At 48.1% G+C, this 11,324-nt stretch overlaps 1 protein-coding gene across 1 annotated transcript; it reads right to left on the reverse strand.

Moving 5' to 3' along the window:
* Positions 1-3,557: 3,557 nt before the first annotated feature.
* On the reverse strand, positions 3,558-6,698 carry DMRT2 (doublesex and mab-3 related transcription factor 2). Its single transcript, XM_062600241.1, has 3 exons — positions 6,330-6,698; positions 6,139-6,241; positions 3,558-4,615 (listed from the first exon to the last, which is right to left on the reverse strand). Exons 1-3 carry the CDS (start codon positions 6,696-6,698, stop codon positions 3,558-3,560), a joined length of 1,530 nt encoding a protein of 509 aa, XP_062456225.1.
* Positions 6,699-11,324: the final 4,626 nt, after the last annotated feature.

The raw sequence follows: 11,324 nt of genomic DNA on the forward strand, positions 1-11,324 counted from the left end.
CATAAGACTGAATCTTGTTCTCAGGCCAAAACACAAATGCGTTCAAATGCTGACTTCACAGGCTTTTCCTCTTGAGATCAGCTGAACGACTTGTGTCCTACTATTCAGCCATCTCACTGAATGTTCTGCACTGACCTCAGCCAGGTGGCTGGTCATGCTGGTTCACAGGCATCAGAGAAAAATGCCAGTTTTGCCATAAGCTTTGTGGCAAGCCAGAGGCACTGGTCCAGTGACCTCCTGGAAGTCTGCACTGAGATAAAGCCAGCAACTTATATGTTCCCACTAGGGATGCTTCTCACCATCCAGCAGGAAGCAGCCCTCCCCCTCCCCACAAAAAAATCCTCCCTAAATCCTGATACTTTTGAGACAGAAATGAATGATTGTTCTTTGTATGCCTTTTGCATCACTGCTTTCTGCTCCGCAGTTCTTGACCCGCCATCCTGCCCTGAAAGCTGAGCTTCCCATGAAGCATGTTGCACACTCAAGGAAGAAAAGGTGAGACCAGACCAGGATCTGGAAAGAAACGCAGCCGGACATCAATCAGCACTGCACAAATGCGCATCTGCTGCTCAGAGGCAGCAACCGCCAGCATCCACGCAGTTAAAAAAATGCTGCAGAATGTGTATTTGAGAAGCAGGGAGCAGAGGAAGTTTTAACAGCTGGCTGGTTTCCAGGGAGCGGGTATGAAACAGGGAGTCGCTCTCAAAGTGCTAACCAGTATCTCCTGCAGGCCAAGAACCACCTCACGCTTTTGGCCACCAGAGGAAGAGCGATGCCGTCTCTGAGAGTTTGTTGTGCTGCGCTAGCATGCAACGGACAAGTCGCTGCCTCCGCTCAGGAGGCACCTGGCCGAAAAGGGGTGGACATCTGCAGTGGAGGTGTGCAAGAAAACCTGCATGTCACTCATCTGCATCCTGCCCCCTTGAGCAGACTTTATATGAGTTTTTAACACAGAAAAGGAAAATAAGTCTGGGAGCAACAAGCTTTCAAGCCGTATAAGAAGTTTTTCACAGTTCGAGGAGAGTCTGCTGTTTATGAAATGAAAGGAAACTAAGTATGGGGAGAAATAATTGATGGAACCGAAGCAAGAAATGAGCAAGCAATGGCAAGACAGTGTGGCCAAATGCTGACTCCTGTGAGACTAATTTGTTAAATGGAGCAAACAGAATTTGTTCAAGTTTCTTCTCAAGGGTCACATTTTTTCAAGTAGTAATAGAAATGTCACTCCCCTTCTGTTGACTGTGGTTGGAATAAAATCATCTGGAATGTGTGTGTGTGTATATATATATATATATATATATATACACACACACATGTATACATACAAATACATATATATATATACAGGTATTTGCTGTTTCTTCAGAGTTTGAAATGCAGTTCAACCATTTTTTCAAAAAGTCAAGTACTGCTGTTCAGGAGGCGTTTGGTTTCCTGGTCTTTGTGTGTGTGTGTGTGTGTGTGTGTGTGTGTCTGTGTGTGTGTCTGTGTCTGTGAGCATGAGTGTGAGTGTGTGTGTGTGATAAATAAAAACAAATGGCTTCCTGTGAAAATATTTCAGAGGTGAAATTGAGCACAGTTAGATGCACGCATTGTCAGGCAAAAAAATATTTATGTGGGATTAATTCCAGCATTCAATATTGGTTTACTACATAGACTCCCTTTCATCTGTCATCCTAGTTTATGCTGTCAGTCTGAAAAACAAAACAAATCATATTTCTAATAACAAAGGAAACATTGCTTAAATTAAAATCCTTTGTTCGTATTTTATGTTCAGCTAAGCCAAAGAAGGGAGCTGTGGTGAAAGCAAACAAATATGAAATGGGAATAATTTTACTCCATTTACCTTGGGTAAAAACTTAGTTTAGTCTGACTGCTAAATTGATTAACAAGCAGATTCAGTCCAAGTATGTTAAAACTCCCTCTAATGGCAACTAAATAGAGGACAGAGTTTGAAAAGAGGAAAAGCATTCGGCTGTTATTTGAAATACAGTTTTGCCATTTTTACTCTCTTTTTTAATATATATATATATATATTTTTTTTTGCAAAATGAATTCTTCTGGAAAATGAATGTTTAGCCAGTGCCCAAGATTCTGTTAAATTACAACAGAAAAGTTTATGTTGCTGAATTAAAATGGGTTTCAAGCAAAGGCAGGCTGGGTTGCTTTGACACTGAAAGTGACTAGCAGTAACATCAAATCATAAGAGTGGCTCAGAAAAACATCCGTTACAAATGGTCATCCCGCCCATGAAAAAGAGTGTGCTATTGAGCAGCACTGCTCCCCAAAAAACACCAAACACTTTCAGAATTAGAGGCTCAGGCTGAGATTTATTTATTCACAGCAAAATAGTCATTCAGCCTGTTTCGTAAGTATGATAAAATGAGAAAATAGTACATTCTGCTCACCAATAGCAGACAGAAATTATCCTTTGAAAGTAGTAACAATGAAAAATAGGATTAAAATATTAAGAAAGGAAGGTAACCAAAGGGCTAATAGCAAGTAGGTGTATCTACAGCCAAATGTAAGAAAAAAAAATAAAAAATCATGAATTAAGAAAGTATCAAGCTCAGTCATAATGTGAGCTGGTGAATTTTGCTAGTTTCCTACCTTTCTTTCTGCTATCCCTACAAAGGGCACGGAGTTAGGAAATAAAGATAGAGCATACCTCAATCTCTTTTTAGCAGTGAGGATTCTGTGCATCATTTTACAGTTTAATGGTCATTTCAGTAGAAGCAAAAAAAAAGCAGCTCAGACTCCTGCTGGTCAACAGTGAAAAGTTTTCAGAAGGGAAATATTCTAGGGGATGAAAATCCAGGGAAACCACAAAGTCAGTTGAATAAAAAAGCAAACCTGATGCCCAAAACCAGAGCCATCCTCCTCAGACCCGATCTAGTAACATGTCTGTTGCAGGGGCAGAAGATTTTATTGAGAGGTGTGGAATAAATGACTTTTTATGCTTGTATGCACTCCTCCTTCAGAGTAAGAAATGCATTTAGAAACTGATCAAAACCTCAATGAAGTTAACTTAAAAAAATGCAAATTCACACTCACATACATGAATGGTCTCTACCTCTCCTCTTAGCTACTGGAGATAGAAAGCAGAGAAGACTGCTTACATCATCAAGACAGCTAATAAATAAATTGATAAGAGCACATAAAACAAAATGTATGTTTTGCAAATAGGGCATAACTTGTCTGTGAGATACTAGAGTATTTAGTTTTTGTTTTCTAGTTGACTAGCATCAGAACAGATCAGTAGATATTACTGGCATAGTAAAGAATGTGTATTCTTGTAGGTAATCTCATTTTATTGAACGATTTGAAGTGCTGCCTAAAGAACAACATTTCACAGTACATGCAGTTTCATTTTTTAAAAATTAAATATTTATTTCTTTCAGAGGAGAAAACATGCATATTTATGTACATCATTTAAAGAAAAAGGAAGAAACACCATTTACATCAGAAACTCCCCTATACAGGTCTTTTAAGGAAAAAGACAGACAGTAGCAATTTTGCAGAAGGCAAAGTATTCAAATTCTTTACACTGACAGTATTTATTGAGAGACATTAGCAACTGTAGAAGAAGGTCGTTTAAGGATGGATTCAACTGAAAATGACAGTGGCTCATTTGTTGAAAGTTTTGTTGTGGCCTGTTTGGTCCCAAAGAAGTCTTTTGCATATTTGTCTATTGTAAATTTGTACTTTGGGTTCTCTTTAGAGGAGCACTCTCTATATTTCTTAGAAGCTTCTTCAAAAGTCTCTTTGACAAATGCTGTTTGCAACTCTGCTCCAGATTTGTCAGGAAATGTTTGCTGGAACAGTGACTGGAATGGATTATATTTGAGTGGTGGAGGAGGCTTGGTGCTTTCTTTGCTGATCTTGCTTAAGATCTGTTCTTGAGGAGCCAGAGGATCCTTATCAGAAATCTGAGAGAAAGTCCTTTTTGGAGGAGAAAAAGCTGACCTCTCTCGAGCTTCCTGAGGAAGGCACGCAATCTCATTACATGACTGCTGAATGTCTCGTGTGTGGGTCAAAACAAGAGAATTTTCCAATTTTGGAGACACAATGTCTTGCTCAGTGCTAGGACAGTCCTGACTTTGTGAGACCTTGGCATCCCACCCTGCCCCAGGTTTGAGAGCCTGGACAGCAGTAGCATTCAAGAGGCATTGCTGGTAGAGGAGAGCATCGCTAATGGGGCCACCTTTTGGCCACACTAAGAACCTGGAAGACAGGGGATACTGCCTGTAGGTAGTCGCTACACTGACATTTGAAGAAATTAGTTCCATGTTACCAGATCCTGAATACTGCATGGTTAGATCAAGGCACGTTGGTAAAAAGTTGCAAAACTCCTTGTTGGGAGCATCGACTCGAGCAGGGTTGAAAGCTGTTTTATACGAGCTGTATTCAGGTCCATGCACCATGTGGTTAGGAAGAAAAAGGGCAGCTGCTTGTGTAGCTTCCATCATCTCTCTTTCTTTGTACTCTCTCTCTAGCATAATGTTCTCCAGCTCTTTATCAGCAAAAGCCCGTCTCTTTCTCATCCTGTCACTTACAGGGGGTGGCAAGGGTGAACTCCCTCCTAGGTAAGGGTCTGTTGGGATGGGACGGTAACCTAAAACAACAAAGGAGATAGGAATGAAGCCATGCAAATCCTTACGTCTGTCTTTGTCCTGCCACACAATGAGTGCTCGCCACCGACTCTGGATGCCACCAGCTCCTGCAGACATCAAGACATCAGCGTGCCGCAGAGGCTTAGCTCCGAGCGCAGTCAGGCACACTCAGCACAGCTCTTCAACACAGACAAGCAAGCCCTGCTCCTCTGACACATACAGTTTCCTCCAAAGCTATTTTTTATCACTGAAAATGGCAATTCTAAAACTGCAGATGGGGGTGGGGGGGGAGGCAAAATCCTGCTATGCTTTATGAGTGGTATTGCATCATGCAGCTGAAGATGACTGTGTATTTTTAACGAACAAGGAAAGTACTCAAATATTCCATTTCTTCTGAACTAAAAGAAAACTTAAGTACAGCCTAAAAGTCCAGTATATTTACTGAGGGGATCTGTCTAAGTAGGTCCATTTAATGTAGCTAATAGTATTTAATCCTGTTTGGTCTAGTAATCCCATCGAATTAGTGGAACTATGTGCTCGTGTAAGGGCAATAGAGTTTTGCCTGTTTTACTTCCATTCATCTCACACAGGTTTCCCCATTGCCAGGGAAGGTATCTATACCTATGGCTGATGCTTTTCTATTTTCTACAGATGTATCATTGTGTGCACATTTTTAGAGATAGTAGAAATTCCAAGGAGAGCTAGGAGAAAAGAATAAGAAACTTAGAGGAAAGAATACAGATGAGATTTTTTAAGAGAGTGAACCACAGCAGAAAAAGAAGTTTCTAACAGGATAAAATTTCAAATGCAATTGCACTTGCAAAGAGAAGAACTTTTTCTTCTGAAAAATAAAACCAGATCTGAAAATTGTAATGCTTTACTTTCTGATTTCCGAACTTGTAGAGTAGCTTAAGCAGCCTTAGGAATAAATTTGGGCACAATTGGAGCGGAAAATAAGAATCTGCTCCCTCACAAAAATGCAGATAATAAAAACGTCAGTCTCCTACACTTATCATTTTCATCAGAGAAAGAAAAGATTCCAGTAACCTACCTTACTACATTTTAATATTGATAATAGAGTACACTGGGCTGCTCTGTTAGAATTTTTTTTTAAAAAAGGAATCAGATGTATTACATTAATTTCCAAATAAAAATAACAGAATAAATTTTTCCGCCCTGCTGCTGGTGGGTAGCCATGTAAAAAGAGCATTAACTTGTAACAGTAACTCTCAAATTTCAGCTTAGAGTTGCCAGCATTTTGCTAGGATTTTTTTTTCACTTTACTTTGGATTTGGAGGATTTTTTTTTCCGGGACAACAGACGCTCAGCACCCCGTTCTGCCAAACCGGTTCCAGTGGGGAGGGGGGAGAGAAAAAAAAAGCGGAGGGCTCACGTCAAGATGTTTCTAAGGAACTCCCGCGCCCGGCAAACAGCACGGCGCTGCCGCGGCCCGGCGCGGCAGTTTCCCGCGACGTCGGAGGGAACGCGATGGACACTTCCCGCAGCCCCGATGGCCGGGCCTTACCTTCCAGGATGCTCTTGGCCAGCAGGCTGGGCGTCCGCGCGTGTCTCGGGTAGACGGCTCGGCGCTCGGCGCCCGGCGGCTTCCCCGACAGCCCCTTCTTGTCCTGCCGGCAGCAAGCGCGACCGCGCCGTCAGCGCTGCCGCCCTCGGCGCCCCGCGCCCGCCCCCGCGGCGCCGCCGCCGCTGCCTCACCTCTGTGGCCTGCTGCCGTCGGAGGGCCACCTGGGCGGCCATGACCCGCTGCCGCTCCACTACGAGCAGGCAGTTGGCGCACTGGCAGTCGCGCCAGCGGCAGAAGCGTTTGTGGCCCTTGAGGCAGGACACGACGCCGTGGTTGCGGCACCGGGCGCACTTGGGCGTGCGGCTCAGCTTCCGCGGCTCCGCCGCCGCCCGCCGCGCCGGGGCCGCCGCCGCGCCGGCCTCGACGGCCGCCGCCTCTTCTTCCTCCTCCTCCTCCTCCGCCGCCGCCGCCGCCGGGGCCGCGCCAGGCCCCGCCGCCGCATCCAGCTCCAGGCTCTCCACGTCGATCTCCCACTCGGCGGCGCCGCGGCCCTCGGACATGGCGTCTCAGCCCCGACGCTGCAAGAGAGGGGCCCGCGGGCGCCGCGCCGTCAGGCCACCCGCCCCCCGCGCCGCCGCCGTCGGAAGCGCACCCAGCCCCGCGGCGCGGCGAGCTCCGCAGCTCATTTCCCAGCTTGCCCTCCCCGCCCCTTTCCCCTCTCCTCGGGGGCTCCGCGGAGCTGTCCTCCGCTCCCGCTTCCCAGGGCAGTTCGCTGAGCGCGACAGCGTGTCTGCCGCGTGGAAAAGGAAGGAAACAGCGCGAGGCGACACGCGGCTGCAGAGCTGTCACCGCTCGGCAGGAGCCTGGCGGCTCGTAAGAGGCCCCCAAGGTCTCCGCGCGGCCCTGCCGCCCGCTCCCGCAGCTCCCCGAGGAGGGTCAGCTTAACCTCGCCGCGGAAAGCTCAGGCCGGAGCCCTCCCTGCCGCGCCGGCTCTGCCGCCGCGCCCCGCCGCGGGGCCGCTGCACTCACCCTCCTCAGGCGCCCGGGGGTGCAGGCAGGCTTCCGCAGCGGCACTCGGGGCGGGCAGCGCAGCGCAGCGTAGTGCAGGGCAGCGCCTCCGAGTGCGGGCGCCGTCGGGGCGGGCGCCGTCGGGGCTGGCAGCGCCCGGATCGCCGCCGCACAGTGCCCGCCGCGCCGCGCCCGCCGCGTTATCAGCGCCGGCCGCCGCCGCCCATTGGCCCGCGCCCCGCGCCCGCCGCCCCGCATTGGCCCGCGCCGCCGCCCCGCCCCGCCCCACCCCTCGCGTGTGCCGCCCGCGCGTGGGTGCGCGCCTGCGGGGAGCGGCAGGAGCAGCCGCGCGGGTGCTGCCGCGGGAGTGGGGAGCGCTGCCGGGGCGGCCCGCGCTGCAGGCGGGCGGGCGGGGGATGCTCGTTCTCAATTTGAGGTCAAAAAGGGGGGGAGAGGGGGGAAAATAAATAAATGGGGGGGGGGGGTCTTCACGCGCGCGGTGCTACCAAGCCAGAAAAAATCAGGCTCTCAGGGAAGCTGTTTCTCCTTTTCCAAGGAGCGGGGTGGGAAGATACGGGTTTAAAATACTAAACACAGCGTCGTCTATTTCGCTCGCTGCCGTCAATTTTCCTTCTCTGAGCGTGCAAGTAATCGGGTTTTTTCGAGTTTGAAAACACAACGGAATTGTGTTGTTTTCCTGCCCCACTGACAGTTAAGGCGAGGCGCAATATTTGTTTACTTTTTAACATTTCCTTCCCTTAGTTGTACTTCCCACTGGGCACTGAGCTGTTGAGCAATTTTCTACTCCTGCTCCCTGACTAAGGATGCTACTAGGAAATTGGGGAATGTTGGACAAAAAGAAACCGAAGAATGATCGAATTTATGATGCGCAGAGCCTCGGTCGTGCTAGTGGTGTTTCAGAGCGCACTGCTTCGACAGGTAAAAGCGGAAATTCCCAAGGGGACAGAAGTGGCTAAAATATACCTCGACGCCATTCAGCACTGGACAAAGGAATAGCTAGCAAATTTATGCACGGTATCCCCAAGAAACAAAAAAAATGCTCTGAGGAGCGTTAAATTGGTGCTGATAGAAAATTAACGATTTGTAAAAGACGCAGCCGAAACGATTCTCTGACAACAGGTAGTATTTTACGCTTTCCCGGAGCGGCGTGTGTGCATAATAAATACCGATCATGTTCATGTATACAATAAACACACGCATCCGCGCACCGTGAGTGTGCAGACGAATTGCCAGGCCCCCCGGGAGGGCCTGGCATGAGGGAAAAAAGAAAAAAAAAAAAAAAAAAAAAAAAAAAAAAAAAAAAAAACGGTTTTGCATGATCGGAGGATGGGCCGAGAGGGTGCGGCAAGGCGAAAAAGGGAAATAAAAGAAAAACGATTAATAATAAAACATTATTTTTTTTCTCCGGGATACACGGCTGGAGAAAGGCGGCTCCAGCTGCCCGGCTGGCACCGCCTCCGCGCCCGGCCTCGACGGCACGGGCAGCCGCGCAGAGCGGACGGGCCGCTCCGCGCCCCTCCGCGGGCGGCGGGAGCGTTTGATCCGCGGCACCTCTGAGTGCGAGGGGAGGGAGAGATGGGAGGGGAAAGTGCATCCCCTCATGGCAGGTATTATTCATCCCAAAAGAGACCCTGGCTACTGTTTGACTTACAAGCATGACTAAAAGGCAAATACCCAAGGAATTCCACTTTCCCCCTTAGGGTCCCTCTTAAAAGGCATGGGCATGACAAAGGACCTGCTAGGTTAGGAAACAGAAGTCCCCTTCGCTTGTAAACCGATACCAAATTGCAAAGAAAGATTCTGCGGGCTGCGGGAGTAAATTACAAAACAGTTCGCCTCCTGTTTACTTTATCCACAGGGAGCTGTGAAATCTAGCCACGATTTTAAAGCGTGTTTGTGTAACTTGCTGCTGCCGGTGCTCCGTTCCGCCGGGCATTTGCGCTCTCTTCCAGCCCCTTTTTTTGTCCTTGCCGCCTCCCGAAGCGACATACCTGCGGCGGAGGTGGAGAGCCGCCCGCCCCTGCGCAGCCGCCCGGCCCCGCGCAGCTCCCCGTGGGGCCTCCCCCCGTGGCGCGCAGGGAGCAAAGCGGAGGGAAAGAAAGGGGAAAAAAGAAAAAATAAAGGAGCAAAGCGGAGGAAAAAAAAAAAAAAAAAGAAGAAGAGGGAAAAAAAATTTCTGTGGTGTTTTTAGAGACTCCAGGGCAAAAGCGGCGGCGCCGGGACCTGCTTTGCGCTTTTGGGGGAGGGCGAGCGCGCAGGTGCAGGTGCCGCGGACCCTGCTGCTCTCCTCCTCCTCCTCTTCCCCCTACCCCCACCACCACCGCCCCCAACTTTTCTCCCCGGGAAATTTACTAGCGAGGTTAGGGCAGGCTAACCAAACGGCATCTCCCCGGGTGCGACTTCCCCGGGAGGAATGCTTTGATCTCGCCCTCTCTTCGCGTCGCCGCAGGCAGATTGCATTGCCAAACGCGGGCGAGCCCCGCCGCTCGCTCGGCCAGAGGTGTTACCCACTAATCTGAAACAAATTGCCTCCCCCGATCCCGCGGGGTAGCGCGGCCGCGCTCCCTTGGAGCACCGACAGGTGGAGGATCCGCAGCGGCTGCTGCTAGCCGCGGGCCCGGCTCCTCTGCCCGGAACGTATAGATAGTGTATATTTGTTCCACTGAAGGAGCTGACATTTCACCGGCGGTTTCAGCAGCCAAAGAACAATTTTTAATCTCTCTCTTTTTTTTTTTTTTTTTTTTCTGTGTTAGCCAGTCAGTAAAATAATTCTTTTTTGCAATTTTCTGCCACGAACATATGGGAGTTTTTTTCTGCATCCATCTCCTTCTATATCTTGTAAACAGCACCTGTAGTAAGGCAAATCTATCTGTTTTCTTCTGATTTTTTGTTTAACCTAGATGCTTTTTCTTTTCGAATTTTGACCTGATTTTCGTTTTAAGTGGGTTAAAGTGTTTTAAACAAGCAAGTGTTAATTGTTTAATACAGCTTTGCTTGACACACTTTAAAACAGTTTTATGTACAAAGCCAGAGGAGGAATTTTCTGTTAATCCCCCACATCAGTCAAAAAAAAAAAAAAAAAAAAAAAAAAAAAAAAAAGGATAAATACATATGATAAATATACTTATGTAAGAACTGAAGAACTGTCTACAGCAATGTGTTCATTACGGCATGATATGTAAGCAGATTTTATGGACTCTGAGAGCACTTGCACTGCTTTTGTAGAAATGTTTACTTTGGTAAGGAGGGCAAGGGTTAGCTTTTACAGGGAGACTTGCATGCTACACCAAGATAATCTTCAGTTGTGTAAAACTGGATTCAAATCAAAAGCGGTAAAGGCAAGGAGCGTGCTTGCAAGGCAGAGCTGCCACTTCAGCCACAGTAGGGGATGGTCTGATGGGAAGAGCAGAGAAGTGAACAGAAAGTTTCCCATGGCTACAGGCAGCTTTCTGTCAGGCAGAGAGCGTAGCAAGAGTGTGGTGCCTCCAACCCTTTCCACGTTGACTACAGCCTAGGAGCAGAGCTCAACCCCAAGAGGGGAGGAAGGGATGGGCAAGTTTGCTCTCCATCTCAGGCCCCACTGGGTCTGATCAGACTCCTCCAATGACCGCTGTGGTGGCAAGGCCCAGCCTGGCCTAGGTACCTGCAAGCAGCATCAGGCAGGCACAGTAGGAAGCAAAACAGCTCAGTGGAAACAGAGCTTCCTTGTCTGCAGCCTCAGACCTTGTGGCCAAGGGACATTAGGACCGATCTAGAAAGACTGCAAACCAAAAATGGTCAAAACCCATCCTTACCCAGTCCTCCGCTGGAACTTTGAATTTAAATGGGAAAAATACCATGAGAAGGGCATGTGTGCCAGCAGCAGCAGCTTTGCTGTGGTGCATAAACAAGGCTGACCTTTGGTTTGCCAGCACTTAATAAGCCAGTAGACATTTGGCAGGTCTCTTGCTAAAAACATACTAGCAAGTTGGATCAGCTCTCACTGTGAATATCAAGAATCCAATATACAAGCAGTGAGCATAGCAAATTGTCAAGTCAGCAAGTAATGTACTTCACTATAATCTTCCCAAATGTCTTAAGTAGTTTGGCAAATCTCTTATTGCAATAAATTCTAGTGAAGTTTGGGGTTTTATTCTTTTGAACATATGGCCTTAAAA

The sequence above is a fragment of the Rhea pennata genome, chromosome Z (genome assembly GCF_028389875.1).
Source record: "Rhea pennata isolate bPtePen1 chromosome Z, bPtePen1.pri, whole genome shotgun sequence".
NCBI classification, from domain to species: Eukaryota; Metazoa; Chordata; class Aves; order Rheiformes; family Rheidae; genus Rhea; species Rhea pennata.